The sequence below is a fragment of the Haliaeetus leucocephalus genome, unplaced genomic scaffold, assembly GCF_000737465.1.
Source record: "Haliaeetus leucocephalus isolate CR32 unplaced genomic scaffold, Haliaeetus_leucocephalus-4.0 Scaffold1014, whole genome shotgun sequence".
Classification (NCBI taxonomy): domain Eukaryota; kingdom Metazoa; phylum Chordata; class Aves; order Accipitriformes; family Accipitridae; genus Haliaeetus; species Haliaeetus leucocephalus.
The window spans coordinates 1,324,320-1,341,382 of NW_010973450.1; the positions used below are offsets into that span (position 1 = coordinate 1,324,320).

The 17,063-nt window shown below is 38.0% G+C and overlaps 1 protein-coding gene across 1 annotated transcript in view; it reads left to right on the forward strand.

Annotated features, from left to right (window-relative positions):
* The window catches only part of ARHGEF26 (Rho guanine nucleotide exchange factor (GEF) 26), a 55,012-nt gene that overhangs the window by 10,692 nt on the left and 27,257 nt on the right, over nt 1-17,063 (forward strand). Inside the window, exons 4-5 of the mRNA XM_010584997.1 lie at nt 381-541; nt 16,782-16,934. Of these exons, the coding sequence (XP_010583299.1) occupies nt 381-541; nt 16,782-16,934 (314 nt within the window). The remainder of the gene's footprint in view (nt 1-380; nt 542-16,781; nt 16,935-17,063) is intronic.

Here is a 17,063-nt window from a genome sequence, read left to right on the forward strand (position 1 = left end):
GTTTTTTTGTTTTGTTTTGTTTTGGGTTTTTTTAATTAAAAAAAAAAAACAAACCCAAAACAAAACCCACCTCTCAGGAGTATGAATGAGGAGTGAAAATAGTTGTGAAAATGTGAAAATAGTTAAGTTTTTCATTTTAACTTTTTGCAGTTGCATTGAGAAGTCTGAATATAGACTTTTTTTAAAAGTCTTTTTTTCTAATATTACATCACTTATTTGAAGTAAATGGTGTAACTATCATGGAAATGAATATTTATGTTACAATCTCTAGCTTACATCCAATAACTTTTGCTTTGCACCCTTCCTCCACATTTTCCTTTAAAAAAAAAAAAAGCGCCTAGTCAATAGTAAGTCTTTTCTCTCCTCCCTCCACTTTGCAGGCGATATTTGAAGTGATATCTTCCGAGCATTCTTATTTGCTGAGCTTGGAGATTCTGATCCGGATGTTTAAAAATTCCAGGGAACTGAGCCTCACAATGACCAAAACAGAGAGCCATCACCTTTTCTCCAATATCACAGATGTTTACGAAGCAAGCAAAAAGTAAGTGTAGCAATGCATTTCTACATTTTTAAAAAATTACGCATTTTTAAAATTATAAATTTAAATTAAAAATTTAGCAATTATAAATGTATTTACAATACTGGTTTTTTTTAATTGTACCTGAGGCGTGATTAGTGGTAGTCAAAATATCTTTCAAGCAGGTAATGAAATGTATACAAAGTAATATCTTTAGTGTTACCACAAAATGAAGGAACAGCTGCAAGGTAGGAAATTCAGCAAAAATTTAGGCCTGACAATTTAAGAATGAGATGTCAAATGCTGCACGTGTTAATATGCAGAGTTGTAGTTTTTTATAAGCTGTAAATAAATCAGAATGAAATTTGATTCTCTGTTCTTTGAGAGCACCAAAATATATGTGCTCTGCAGTGCTAAAGAATCATTTCATGTAATACAAACAGCTAAGGTTTTATTTTGCTAACCATAGATTCTGGTTTTGTAATATCCGTAAGCCCCTTTTTATTTGGATTGTATTTTCCTTACATATCTCACAGGTAGGTCCTTGAATAGTAGAGCTTTGGTTAGTACTATCTGTGATATGTGGTAGTATTTGCAGAGACAGGCTATGCCTTACCTTTGCTCTTGTTCTCTGAGGCATCTTGCTTTTATTTGGAAAAATCTTGACTTTTCTTGCCAGAACACACTCTATCTTTAAAGTTGAACAGTTGTTTACTTTTCTGGCTGTACTGATTTAGTAAGGAGAGCTTACAGGTAAGCTGAACTAGAGATGTCAGACTATTATTTTAATACCTGTTTGAACATAAAAGCAGGTTTCTTGTTGGAATCTCAGTTAACCATTTTAGAGTGGTAACCATTTCTTCCAAATGTTTGAAGATGGAAAACATGAGTAACAGTGGACATGCACATGAGTTTGACAGACTCACATTGCCACTATGTTTGAGCTCACATTTAATGGGGATAGGCATGGTATTAGTTTCCCTGAAAACTGGTAGGGAAGGAAAGAACATAGTGTATTTTAGTAGAAATAAGCAGGTTAATCCTTCAAATCTAAACAGTTCCTAAGCTAAATGTTGATACATTAAGCATTCATACTTAGTCTTTACAGTCTATCAAATTAAGCTTAGTCTGCCCTTATTAAACTGTTAAAAAATTGAGCAAGAGTTTCATACTTGCCCTTAAGAACTGACTCTTGCCAGTGTTTTCCTTAATCAGATGAATCACTGTTTACTTTGTACTGAGTACTCAATGTGCAGCATACTGTGTGACTGTGGTTATCTTTTATGTAAACAACATAGGCATTTTACTGTTTATGAACAGTGCTGTGCATGCCATAGTACCTGACACAGAGACTTGTATTTCTGTTAAAAAGATGATCTGCTGTGCTTTTTTTTTTTTTTTGGTAACTTTCTTCAGTACAAAGTCAATAACAAGAAAAAAGTTACAATACAAATAGTGCCTAATGAAAAGGAAATGTTGGCAGATCTTGCACAATACGAATGCTGAAAAGTCTGTTTTATGATTGCTGATAATTACTGCTAGCATTACTTAATACAGGACAAGCATGTGTACATGCACTCACAGTGTACTTAAGGGTTACGAATACTTAAAGGTCTATTTCAAAAAGTTGTTTAATGAGGCTTTGCTTTGTTATAGTTTGTTTGTTATCCTAGCCTGGTTAATAGCAATATCAGCAGGTGAATTACTGTGGTCTACATAACTAAAATTAAAAATGTCTATGCTTCTTTTCTTATACCTTGTTTCCAGCTTGAAATCAAGCACAATGGCTAAAGGATGCACATGGCCTATTTAAGATACTGATTGATCTTAACTGTAGCACTGTACAACTTTAAATATCTCTTTCTCTACCTATGGAACAGAAAAATACTAGCCTTCTTTTGGAAATGGGGCTAATGGTTGGATAAGGAATCTGTCAGGCTAGGAATATCTTTGGAGTCAGTCCTTCCCACCCGTTCAGCTTTTTTTTTGGGGGGGGGGGGGGGGGGGGGGGGGGGTTTTTTTGTTTTGTTTTGTTCCCTTTTTCTTTTGTCCCCTTTGTTTCCTTCTTCTAGAAATTGTGATGTTCTGAATTCTTCAGCATTAAACCCACATTTAGCTTTGTGGAACTTCTCAAGTTTCATGTTCCCAGTCACGGTAGTGTCCTTTCTTGGCTTCTCTTTCTCTGAAGCCCCACAAAGTCTGTGGATTTTTACATCAGTTGTGCAGCGGTTTGACTTTTTCTTCTGAAGTTTATGCAGTAATAAGATTTGTTTCATGGGGCATACATGTAAGAGTCTAATGTATTGTGTCAAGTGCAAACCTAATTTAGGAGCTATATAATAGGTGTACATTTGGACTTATTCAGTATACCTTCATTTCTTCATCCCCCTGTTGCCTTTTGTTTCTCTCTCATTCTTATAATTGAGGTCTTTTGCCAGAAGTTGGATATTGTCTGAATCCACAGCCACCACAGGAATGAGAGTTTTATGACAGCAGTGTTGTCAGGGGGTGCAGGTTATCAAAGTCCTTATTTTCAAGCAGTAGTACTTTTTAAAGGCTTCTCCTACATTTCATGTAAAATGTGAATTGTAAAGTATCGTGAGCCTTTTTTTTGCTAGACAAGTGTTGATGTCACAGAATCGTCATGTATTAGAGGGTAATTGCCATCTTTTTTAGATAGCTTAATAGAAATCAAAGGCTTCATTAGCCTGCAGTCTTTGCCTCTCCTTTGGGTTGCTTCTGTAGGACACAGCTGACTATACTAGTACAGCTGTATGCATAGGGGTGTGTGTGTTTTTTTTCCCCCGTGTTTTTCCCTGTGTTGAATAAGCCTTCCAAATCATTAAATCCAGTTTCTCACTTAAAATATTTAAAGCAGAGATGGGGGTGGGGAGAGCAGTATTTTTAGGGGAATTCTTATAACCCTTTTGATTAATAGTCTTCAAAGGAAGGGGGGGGGGGGGGGGAGAAAGAATGGAAAAATACCACACTAGCCTAAAATTATAATCTTATTCTTTCTTGTGTGGAAAGTCAAATGGTTTAAGAACTTGTTTTTTTATAACTTGGAGTAAAAACAGAATTCATAACTCCTTCTTAAATTTAAATGAAAACATATTTTGTTTCCTGAGTTATGTAATACTGTTAAACTATACCAAAATTTTGTGTTGGCTTTCTACAATCTTATTTGTGTAAATAATGGAAATTATTTTGAAACAGAAGCCTCTTTCTTGGTATCTCCAAACTATTGCTTCCCATTTTCAAGGTCTTTCAAGGTAGCAAAATCCATCCTTTTGTTATAAAATTGTAATAAAATTGAGGATCTGTCCCCTTATGCTGTATTTTAAGCAGCCTTTCCTTTACTAAAAAATACAGTCTTGAGTACGAGTGTAGTTATCAGTGGTTTTGGTTGCTCAGACAAAAGTTTGGTGAGCTGAAGAACGTGAACTGATAAAAATACTACCTTTTAGTCAAAATTGCTTAAAGCTTATATCTAGGAACTTTGACTTAGAACATGTTTAATGGAAACTCTCCAGAAACACCAAGATAGGCTTCTAATGCATGACAAGGCCATTTCTGAGGGAACAAAGCTGCCTTTGTTAGAAGCAGAATACAGACAGCAAAGACTGTCTCTGCTTTTGGGAGCTCATTGGAATTTCTCTAACAAAGAAGAGTTGATCTGAATAATTTGTGCAGCATACAATGTGTTTATGGAAACATCCTGTAAGGTGGCTTCAGAAAGCTTAAGTCTTTTATTGTGTATTTGCCTGTACATGTAATATGGGAGTTCATAACTGATAGAACACAAAATCACACAAATTGCAACCCGAGTCAGTGTGAGCTGTTAGATTGAGATGTAAGCTTGTGGGGATGCCATAGGCCAGCTTATTCAGAAATAAAAGCTTGTGTAGTCTGACAATACTGCACAATCAATCTCACTAGTAAGAAAAGCTCTCTCTAGTCTAAGTACGTGGTGCAAAAGAGGTCAGTTTCCCAAGAGCCTGTCTTGGGAAAGTGGAGTTACAGGGAAATTCGTGAAATGTCTTGAAGAACAATTGGTCTGACAGGTCAAATCATGAAATTTGTAGGAGAAGGGAAAGCTTTAGCATATTGTTTCTCTCTGCCACTAGGCCAGCAAAAGGCAAAAAGCTTATGGAATATCAGAGGATTAGCATTAGCAGAAAAAGACACAAACAAAAAGTATTTTGACAGGTTCTGACTGTTCTTAAACTCTGTGTCTTGATTTCGGTAGAGAATCCCCTGTGGGTTTGTGGGGTAGGTTAACATCTTGTCTGAGTATCTTTAAATTAATTTTACATGTGTGAATATATATTAGGAACCAGGTAAGCTTTCTCATAGCACTTTTTTGAAATTAGGTTAATGTTTCGCCTCTTTCCAACATACTTTTAAATGATGCAGCTTCATCTTTTTCTATAGGAAAATACAGTCCTAGTGTTCATTTAAGAACTGTGTGTATTGAATCAGTTAAGTAGGCATTAAAAACATTACTTTTAGAGAATGCAAAGTTCTGTTGCTCAGTTTCTTTGGAAGATTGCAAAAAAAACCCCACAAAACCCCCATATAATAAAAAAAAAAAGTAAAAATAAAAAATTAAATGCTGTAAGTAGACCCTGGGTGATTCAGGTGAACTCTAATGAAAGAAAACTATTCATATGTTAGAGATCACCAATTTGATTTCCAGGTAAGACAGTGATACAAGTCATTAGCATCCTGTTTTCCTATTTGGTCTAGACTGATGGTCTTAGTCTGTGTTCTGTATTTTATCACAGTTCTTGCCATTAGCAATTTTTGAAGAAAGCTGAGTAATGTCTCAAGGGCATCCAGCTGAGTGTGGCTACCCTGTTGGATAAGTGACACTGAGGTGTGATCTGGGGGAGAATTTCTGTGCTCTTTCAAAGAAAGTTGTTCATACTGGATGTTTTGAAGCAGATAAGTGGCTTCCTCATCAGTAAAGCTGAGTGATTATGTTGGACATAGTGGACAGAGTAATGGGGACAAGAGGGACAAAAGTCCTCCCAGATGATTGGGAAGCAGGATGTGAGGCACCTGTGGCTCCGTGCAGAAGCCATGTGTTGCCCTGACCCACAGCAGGTGCTGGTGAGCACTCAGATCATACATATTCTTGGGTTTTCCAGGTGTTGCAGAGCACTGCTGAATTTACCATTTGTGGTTTCTGCCTTTCTCCCAGCCTTGCTGCATGATCTGCTTTTACTGCTGATGGGGCCTTTTTTGATTGTCAGGAGATTCCAGGGATTCTGGAGGACGTATTGTAGAGCAGTGAGGCCAAAATGCCGTATTTTTTTTTCTTTACATTTTAGATGCCCACAGAACACATTTATGGATTTGCATCATATTGATGAGTTGGGACTGTGCATTTATCCTTGTGTTTACTCAGATTGCTTCCTTCATGGTTTGTTCTGACATAAGCACTCTTTGCTGAACTCTTTGGCTTTAGTATGTAGGAATTATTTGTTTAGAGGGCTCTTCTGGCAGCTGAAATAACTCTCTGGGTTGACCTGCACTGTTTCTTTGCAAATGACTAGCAGTGTTGGTAAAATAACTTTAAAATAATATGCAGTTGGTATTTGCATTCCTAGCCCAGTGATTGTTTTATAATTTAGCTTCCTTATTGGAGTCAAGATTAGATATATGACTTCAATACTTGGGAACAACAAATCTGAACAGAATCATACTTCCCTCAGCTCATTTTCTTGGGTGAATGCAACTTAAGAGAAAGAATGCTTTTTTTTTTCCTTAATGAGTTTAGAAATTTTTTTACATATATATGCATTGTATAATAATTAATTTAGTAAATACCTGGCAATTACCTATACAAAAAGTGCCCTTGAGGAAAATACCTAGTTTTGCAGAAAATAAGCCTTTAGCTTCAAATTATTCACTTAAACATATTGAAAAGAATACCCCAAACTCACAGATATCCACCCATCACCTTCATGGTATATTTTCATGCTATATAAATAGACTAAACTGTTGCCAGCTGCTGATAATTGTAGGAGGACACTATAGGAAGATATTCAGGCGGTGACTGCCACAGTGCCTGGAGAAGGATGAGACTCTGTGCTCCACTGTGTGCGAGCCTGTTCTTCCCGCCACTGCTGCACTGCCCTCCTTGGTAAACCTGGACTTGGATCCCAGAGCTCTCCTCTCCTGTAGCTGACGTGTCACCTGCAGTCACAGGGAGACCAAAGCAGGGAAGTGCTTTTTTGGCCGGTACCTATGGAAAAGTTTCTCAGCCCCAGATATTCACTGTTGATAGTGAGCTGTGGCGGGGTCACCAATGGGGATGGGTTTAACTCTTAAAAGATGTTCTGAGAACAGTCAGTGGTTTAACATAACATTGTTTTAGAGTAGGAAAGAGAAGTGAAACGTTTTTCAGTATGTTCCCTTCTGTCCTGTGTAAAGTCCTGTTCGAGCTGTCCATTGCGTTTGCCATTTCAGATGCCCCTCTGAAGGAGTGTCAGCTAATCATGAAGAAAACTGAATCTGTTCACAATTTGCTTGTCTCTGGCTTGTGTGATCCTCTGTGAAATTAAATGTAGCTTGTGTTAGATTTCACAGTCTCTACTCAGGCATCCTTTGCCTTCACGCCTGCTCAGAGGTGTTGTAAAAGATCACTTTTGGAGAGGCTGTCTGAGAATCCTCAGTAACGCTGCGCATGGCACAGAAAGCGTTGGTGGAGGGCATTTGCCGTTGTGTGTCTGTTACCAGTGAATTTAGCCTGAGCCTGAAGTCAGTTATTAAAATCAGATGAGACTAGAAGCTGGAATAAACTTGCCTTACTTTGTCACTCTAATGGATTGTACAGTATCTTCAAGAAACACCAACATAAACATAAAACTTCAATTGTCTTTATGGTTCTTTTTTTCCAGTGCTGGATATATGAGATTTACGTTTTAGTTGCATAAAACTTGTATTTCTTCAGAAAATCTTCGGTATCCCAAGGGTCATTTGTGGTATCATTTAAATGCTGACAATGTAACCATGTTTTTGTTTCTCTAGCATCCTGCCTCTGTGGTGTTTTACCCAGCAGATCTTTAAATGCTTGTCAAGCTTTGCACAGACACAGTTTAATCCATTTAAAACAGTATTAGCTGGTGCAATCTGTTAAGGAGACCTTTGGATCGTGTTAATGATTGTGTTTACTTATTTTGCTAATTAAAATAGACACTATGTAGCTGGATTTTGTTTAAAAAAAAAAAAAAAAAATCAAGGCAACTGATTTGCCAATGTTTTCCACATCCCTGGAGTTGCCGTCTCATGCTTTGCTGAGTAGACCCTTCAGGGCATTGTTTCTGAAAGTTTACATGATTACTACATTAGTAGTACATTAAGTATCTTGTTTGGGTTTTAGGGTTTTTTTTATTTGGCAGTGTAGATATACCCTCTATATATCAGCTGTTTTTACCACGTAATCAAAACCTAAATGACCTCTGTTTGCCAAGATCAAGAGTAGCAGATGAAGGTCCTCTCATTACAAACTGCAATACTGACTGAAGGATAGAGGGAACCCATTCTTTTGATGACTTTTCTCATGAGTTTTCTAGAGTAAATCAGGGTGTTTTTCAACACTTTATTTTTTTCCCCCTAACTTCACTGAAATAATATGATTGCAATATTCTCAAGCATTTGCATGCCAGAGGAAGAAAGAATTGAACAGTTCTGCTCAACCTTCTTCTGTGGTAGGGTTGAGTTCACCTGAAAAGACACTGGATACAGGCTGCACCTTGAACCACTTGGCTGTTTTCTGTGTTACTCTGGTTTTCTCTTAAGGCCTTTGCGATCTCTCCCATGTAATACTGTCTCTGGTTCTTCTTTTCTCTTCCCCACAAAACATGATTCTACTTCCTTATCTCAGTTGAACTGGCCTGACAGCAAATGCCGGGGAATAGTGAGCGGTCATGTGTATATTTCTCAGAAAAAGGTTCAGTAAAAGAAATGGGAAAGCACCCAAGGCTGTGAGATATCAGTTACAACTGCTGTGTCATCTCAACTGCATGATTGTAGATGTGCATTTTTATTGATTTTTAATTGTGGTTGCTGAAGCTTGACAATATTAACAGTGTTTGTCAGATGAAAGGTAATTAAGTTTCTATTTTAAATTTATAAAAACGGTATTCTTAAATAGTGGCCATTGGAAACTTACTTTGTTTTACCTCTATAGAGAATTCTACTAATTTTTTTCTTGCCTGTATATACTTGTATTCAAAACTTCATTTGCATGCTGTCCTCTCATTATGCTTTATGTGTTGTATTAATGCCAAAATTATTTTGACAAATTAATTGTCTTTGTGTCCCTTTCTGAAAAATTTATGACTCTGAAGCTCTGTACTGTCAATTTATCTTCCTGTAGAAATGCAGCACAGATGGTGTGTAACCCAGTGTCCCAGATTCTTAAGAGGAGAGACTCACTGTCAGGTCCCCTTGGAACTTTCCCTCTTGTAATTAGATTACTTTTCAAAACTCTCCTGCCAGTCCTTGGTCTAGGACTTTTGTGTTAAGTTTTTCCTTTACTTCTATCATTAAGTACTTTTGGAGATACTTTTTTCTTTTTTCTCTAGCTGAGGTCCTCAGCCTAAGAACTGATACTTCTCTACTTAATTGTCTTCTAATGACTGTTTTTAATGTTAACAGTGTAGCTTCTTTTCTTAAAAGAAAAAAATGCCACCCAACCCCCCAGTTTTTCCTCACCAGTGACTGGATGGTTTGTGTTATCCAGCAACAGATAGTTTTGGCATCAAATAAAAATAATTCATTTTGAGATGAAATATTGTCTGAAGCAAGGATTGAAACCATATTTTAAACCATAGGATTGAAACCATATTCTAGATGAATGGCCTTAAAGTTGTGAGCTTAACCAAAAGAGTCCTAACAGCCCTCTGTTGTAGAGGGCTGTTGTAGGCCCAGTATAGTCGAGTTTGTTTGGTTTTTTGTATCCTTTATTTTTTGCACACTGATGTAAAGGGTTTGGTTTTGGTGCTAGTGGTGCCTGGAGGTTTCCCTCCTTCCCTATTACTCCCTCAGTTCAGCCAGCTGCTAGCCAGGTGAGATTTTTCAGGTAGCTGAAAAATAAACCGCAGAACAAACCTGGTCATAGTTTTCTTTCTGTCACCTCCTTCACATGCCCAATGGAGCAGTTCCCAGACCTCGTCAAGTGTCAGCCCACAAGCAATTGTGGTGACATACCTGAAAGAGTGTGGTAGGGAAAGGAATTAATAAGTTGGACAAGAGCTGTGGAAGCTGGCATTGCCAGAACTATGGCATGAAGCTTCCATCTGCCATAGCATTTATTTGTACTGAAACCCATCTGTATATTATGTAAACATATTCTCTGTTTAATTAAAAAAAACCAACCCAAAACCCAAACCCACAGCAGCATTTGTAGCTGACTTCTTGGAGCCTCTGGCTCTTCTTCCGTGGCCTAAACTGTGCATACAGAGTTACTTATGTGAATATTTGTGTTTAAGGACAGTAGAACAAAAGTAATTTTAAAAAATTCTAAAGCCTTCCAGTTGTAACCCAAAAACTATTTATCTAGTAGGTATAGATCCTCTCAAGCAATTGTGCTTTGTTGTTGGGTCTTGCAGGGTTTGTTCTAGTCACAGCTTACGAATCTTTCACCAGTTTTCAGATTTACTGTTGATGCAGGAAGCACAAAAGAGGAAAACTGTATTTATTTGCATATTTCTTTGGTAGTAAAGTGGATGGATGTTCAACAGTTATTTGAACTTGCATTTCTGCTTTCCTTGTACAGAGACTGATAAGGAACAAAGAAGCAGCCTTTCTTAGTTCAGACTGAGCGATAAGTCTTCGAGAGGTCAGTCTGGTTTCAGAGAACTGCCATTGCCCTTATAGCGTAAAAAGTATGTGTAGCTTTAGTTGTTAGTAAGTCTAGAAATAACTGTGTTTAGCAAGGCTGTTATACTGGGAGGATATATGTATATTCCCTTGGCTCCTCTCCTGTATCATTGGGTCAGCGTGCTTTGTTTAAATGAGATTTTAAACCTCAAATTCATGAGGTGAAAGCTTGCATTGCAGATAGATGAGTTGTGTTGCATTGCTCCACGTTACTCTGGACAACGGTGAGGCTGGTCTGTGCAGCAATTATACCTAGGAAATCTTGCCTGCTCAAGTGTGGTATTTGCTATCTTGTATGTCATTCTGTGCCTTCTACTATGGGTGTGGCCGTATCAATGTGAAGATCATGTATACAGACGTTTATATATACATTTTGTAGGACAAGCAGCTGTATGTGCAGCAGTATCAAAACCCGCAGCTTTCTCCCTACCTGTAAGCATGTGTGATAGTTTGCCTCCCTGCATAACTTCTTCTACAGATGTGTAGGAAAGAGGCTGAAGTGCCTGCGACAGCACGAAGAGAAGCCCAGCGGCACTTGAGGCAGCGCTGCGTCGTCTCTTGGCAGCGCTGCGTCCTGCCCCTTGGCCTTTCCCCTGACGGGCATCGCTGCTCTCCCTTCTGAACAGCGCTTGCACAGGGCTAAAACAGCGTAATGTGCTGATTAGCACACTTGCACTTTGAACTTGCTTTCCTTGGGTTATGGACGTTAGGCGGTTGCCAACTTGGCACAGGTGCCCTCGTGAGAAAGATGAACCTGGGAGAGTTTGCTGTCTGCGTCTGGCGCAGGGCTGCTGGGAGGTGTGCGGCCGTGGCGGTACCCACTGGGCTCTGAGAGGGAGCGGGGCAGGAGCCTGATGGGGGAGTTTGTCATTTGAAATGAAATGACACATTCCAGACTTTCTCTGGAGAGTTTCCTGGGTACTCTCTAAATCACTGTTATTTCTAGACTGTGGTGGAGAGTTCCCTGGCTGATACCTTCCCTCAAGACTAAGCAATGCTTAATTTATGTTTTCGTATGGTTCATATTTTTGTATTAACAAAAACTTCTTCCCAAATATCAGGATTGGTTATTTCTCTTATTGTGAAGGTGCAGGTGACAGCCCAGGTTTGTAGAGCATGAGGGAAGTTACGCGTCCAGTTGTTCTCCTCCGTTCTCCAAGGTCTCTGCTTGCTGTGTTTGTTGGTTTGGCCATTCTAGCAAGTGTGTTATATGGGAATAGCCTCATCCCTGTTGCTAGAAAGTTCACAAAATGATTTAGAAATTCATTGTTTGAGACACGCAAGAGATCATTTTGTTCTGTGACAAATGAGTATGTAAGTAACTTTTCAGACTTAGGGAGAGGGGCAGAAGCACCCTGCTTCTCAGTAGTACAAAAAGCATTACTTTGTTCAGCATGGGAAAGGTTTTTAAAATGAGGACTCCTGTTGTGATGTCTCCATAATTTATCAAAAAGATTTACATTTCTAGTGCCACAGAGTGGTCTTTGTGGGTTCGTTTGTCAGTGGGTATTAATTGGTTGAATCAAGATTTGTTTTTCTGAAATGCATACCATTGAACTAGATGCTATGAGCACTTACCCGCTATCTGAAGAATCTCGCTGTAACAGAATATATTGGCAGGGTTGCCATGGCCTTTTTATTGTTCTGGATTCCTGCCAGAATACTACAAATAGTTGAAAAGGCAAGTGACTTGCCGTTAGGATAGTTACTTGTGGGTAGGCTTGCTGAAAGTTGTTCCAGTTTGTTGCAGAATAAACGAATAGGCCGTCAGGGTCTGTCTGTTTTGTTTTTTGGGTTTTTTTTCCTCCTTCCCCCCCTTGTTTGGCTTTGTAGTTGCTCAGTGGATATTGCCTAATAAAAGGTATTTTTATGGACTGTTAGCTTTGCAGTGTTTAGTGTTATAAATATATGTGGATGTATGTATTGTTTTCCATTATTTGGATTGTGGTAATTCCTGTAACAAACTGATTAATTTCAAACACCTGTGGATGCAGTCCCTCACTTGATTCACCCTCCTTTCAGCCATTCTTTTCCTAAAAGCTCTGATTCAGCATAAAAATAAGGCTGTAATTTTTCCCATTTTTACTATTTTAAATTCCCTCTCTTCCCTGCCCCACTTCCCCCCCCCCCCCCAAAAAAAAAATAAAAAAAATTGTGATGCAGATGTTAAGCTTCTGTTCCTGATGAGAAGATTCAGATTTGGAGAGGCTAATCAGAATTTTTTTATGACTTTTATCTGGAGTTATCTGGAATTGGTAATTGTTTTTCCAGTTCCTTATCTCTAAGAGGAGGAAGCTAAATTGTACTTGCTTCCACTCCAGTGGCTGCTTTTTCTTACTGGATAGTAGTGTGTCAGCAGCAACATCCCTACGAAGCTAAATCTGCATTATAATCTTCTTTATGCCAGATACACAGGTCATCATAACTTGGAAAACATTAAGCAATAATAATAATAATGAACTTTGAAATAAGTGATCTACAAGCCAGACCACAGGTTACTTCCACATACAGAATGGCTTTGATGGTGATGGACTGATATTTTCATTGACAGAGCGGACCAATAGCACTGTCCAGAATGGTGAGCAATAGAGGATTGCATGGACCCGCAAGGAGACAAAAAATTAGTACTGTAAGGAGTAGGAAAAAAGTCATAAATGTTTGAGAACCTTGATTCTATGAGTGCTATGTAACCTGTATAGAAAACTGCAATGACATTATACCATCTGGCCCTCTCACCAGTCTGGTAATGCTATTACGTGTATTCTGTCATTTTGCAAACAGAATAAAATGATTTCATAGTAACTTTATCAATTTTTTTTTTTCCTCTTAGCTCTCTTGGGTGCTGATCACCTGGTTCTGGTAACTTCTGGTGTTCCACATTTACTTCAGTTTCAGACAGAACTTCACCAAGTCTGTTCGTTCCCAGTCTCACTCACAAAAAAGGCTTTGGTATCAGTTTTCTTCTATAGTGACCCTTGATGTAAATGAACTATTTAGATTTTTTGCAGTACCTCCGACCTTTCTGTATATTCCTTTTATGTCCTGTCATTTGATTCTGCATGCTTTTTGCTCCCAGATAATAACTGATTCCATAAAATAATTGTTTTTCTAACTCTAATTTGGCCTGCCTAGTTAACGTCTCTTTTACCTGCCTAATCAGACTTTTTTTAATCCAGTGCAATCTAGTTTTGGAATATCCAGATAGCAAGATACAATATTCGTAAGAATGTAAGTCCTGCTCAGTTAATATCTTTATCTAGGGGTGAAGGGAAAGTAAATGTTGAGAAGAAATGTGGATCAAAATTATTGATATTAAGGCATTTATTTTGTGTATTTCTTTATGGCATCTGTTTGAGTAGAACTTTGTTGATGGGAGTTTTGCAGTTGTAAATGAGACGTAATTTAGGCCTTTTAAAGGTGAATTGTATGGAATAGTTCATAACACTGTGCATATACCACTGTGCATTTGTGTTTATACAGCTGAATTAACTAGAGTTTTTGAGAAAGTTGTGGATATCAGTCATTGATTAACACAGTGCTGATGAATGGGAAAAAATAGCTGAAGAAAATTGCCTGAGCAAGCATTAGGACGTTGTTCCTGATCGTGATTACCAGCTTGTTAACGATCTGCCTAAAGACATGGGAAAACCCTTAACACCAAAAGTTCAAGGAGGAAACTCTTGTCATAAAGACAGGGCAAACTCCAGTGTTGGTGAGAATCTCTAGTGTTTCTACATCTTGTGCTATAAAAAGAAACAAACAGGAAATTAATTAAACCTGCATTTCTAAATTTGGCACGTAGCCTTTAGGGGAGGGGGAGTTTTAGAGTATTACAAATTGGATGTTTCTCTTGCACAACATAAGGGCAAGATGAGGGAAATCAAATGCTGTCTTATGATGCTGTTTGACTTTCACTTAATTGGATCTAACTTTAACCAGAAAAGTTCCAGACTTAACGGAAACAAATGTTTTACATAAATCCTTCTGGTGTTAACTAAAAAAAGCCAGTCATACAGCACAACTAATTGCAACTACTAATTTGTAGTTGGTTAAATTGAATGTAATCACTCAATCACTGATCTTTATGACAGAATCTGTCCTAAAATTTTAAGTAAGAAGTTTTTATGATGTGTGTGGTTCACTGATTATATATAGTAATTAGCAGATTGGATGCAAAAAAAGACAACCTTTGATTCAAGCTTTGATGCATGATTTCCAGAGGTAATATTTCTTGTAGTACATGTTGTGGGGGATGGGACTTGGGTTTGCTGCTTCTCTCTGCCCCCTCTTTTTTTCTGTTTTTTTAAATCTTCTACTCTCCAAACAAGATTTTTACTGTTCCTTACAATGACTGTGACTGATGATGTCATTGATGAAGCACCAGATAAATTCTAAAAGTGGAAGTTCTAGCCCAGCATGGTCAAACACCTCGTCAGCATGCCATAACATACGGCAGGAAGAAATGTTGTATTTCCTAATTTCCTGAGGAAAGTAAATTGGCAGCATGCTGAGAAGTTCTCCCAACTATAAATGTCTTGAGTAGAGCAGAAACGAATTCCAGTTGTCTGCGGTTTTTGGTGGTCAGCAGTTGAAATCTGGCTGTTGTGGTTCATGAGAAATTGTAGACTGTGTGACTTGGAGACTTTCCTTCCCTCCCACCTCTTGGACCCCAGTGAAATTTCAGGCAACTGTTAACTTTAGTATTTGTCCATGTATTGTATGAGACCGCATAGCAACTTAGTATGCTTTGCCAACTAGTACTGTTCTTGATACTAAAAAAACCAAATACGTAGCATAATACAACTCAGTGACAGCTTGAAATATTTTGTGCTTTGAAATAAGATGGGTGGAGGACAGAAGGATGCTGGAAGACTCTGCCTTCCAAATGTGGCAGGCTATTAAAAAATACTGCTGCACCACTTAAAGGGGAAGAGTGAGTGGAAAACTGTGCACTGTAGTAGGCAGCATTATATCTATTTGTAGGCAGTGTCCTGTTTTTCATTAAATGGTAATATTGATAAACGTCAGTTCAATCTGCAGTTAATGTATCAGAACTTTAAAAAACAAAACCAAACAAAAAATCCCAAACCAAAACAACTCCCCCGCCTTGATTCTTTTGACTGTGATTGACCAAGTGAGAATCTGGCAACCACTCAATTTGGGCAGCTGCTTCTAAGCACACCTGGAAAAAAATCCTAATTTAGTTAACCCATGTTGTTAAACAGTGTATGATAAGCTTCTGTTCATCCTGTTCTCCTCTTCTTACATTTGACGTTTGCAAGACAAACTATAGAGAATATTGGTGCAGCACATAAAAATGAAATGCTGCAAGTGACAGATTTTGAAGAGCCAGTGTTAGTAATGAGACAATGTAATAAAGGACCAAAATAAAATAGACCATGTTTCAAAATATTTTAGCTTGATGTGAGATGATGTGTTCCAAGAATTTTTTTTATTAGCTGGTTTACTCTAGGGACTTCAGGATTCTTCTAGTGAATCATCTTGTATAAAGGCTGCAGGCAAGACTAGTATATGAGATTTTCAGCAGCTTCTAGATTTTTAAGGATTACACTGATGTCAGAGTGTCAGTGCAGGTAATTCTAGTGACCTGCAATAGTTGATCTGTGTGAGCTCTTACACCCCAAATAGTAAGATATTTCTAATGAGCATCACAGGAAAAAAGGCTTTTTTTCCTGGTGAAATCAGAAATGCAAAAAGGAGTGGAAAGTTTTCAGAGGCCAAAGGGACTCACATGTGGAAAGAGGACAAACAATAGGGAAGTTCTTAGAACAAGCTTGTTTAGGGGAGAAAGTCAGCTCAGAATTTGGTTTCTGTTCCCATTTTCACTGTTTCCAGTCGGTGATTGTTTTCAGTGGTAGATGAAAGTATTTGGTACATGAGCACCTTGTCCAGCCCAGCCTGCTGTATGTTTTTTTGCTGTTAGTTCAGCAGTTCACACATAACTTCATTTCATTGAATGTTCTGGTTTTGTACATCCTTTATTACAAGAGGAAATGTGTTAATGTGAGCTTGAAGTTGTTTCCTTTCTTTTTCAGCCCTGTTTCTGGACATTCTAGTCTAACCAGATCAGTAATGCTGTTTTGGTTTTGGCAGCTAGAGAATGGGAAGTAACTTTGCCAGCATTGCTTATGTTGAGCTCTGCCAGGTGACACTGGCAGCCTTTGACTTCTATCGTGTAAAGATTTCCCTTATTGTTCTGCCAAAGGAGAGATGATGTCACCCTTTCACAAATCATTCAAGTTGTCATTAGTTTATTACAAAAGTCATGGGTTGCGTCAGGTGAAGTGTAAAATGTTGCGAGAGAAAATATGCTAATTTTTTTTGAGTAATTTATTTTCTTTTTTCACAGGTTCTTTAAAGAACTTGAAGCAAGACATCAGAACAACATCTTTATTGATGATATTAGTGATATAGTTGAAAAGCATACTTCTTCAACATTTGATCCATATGTAAAATACTGCACCAATGAAGTCTATCAGCAGCGAACACTGCAGAAATTACTGTAAGTACTGATTTTAAAATACAATTGCAAAATCACCCCCTTTGTAGTAGGAGTGAGTAGTAGGCTGTGCAAAACCTATGGCTTCCAACTAAGCATGTACTTACATGCTTAGCTTTTCTGCATGTACAC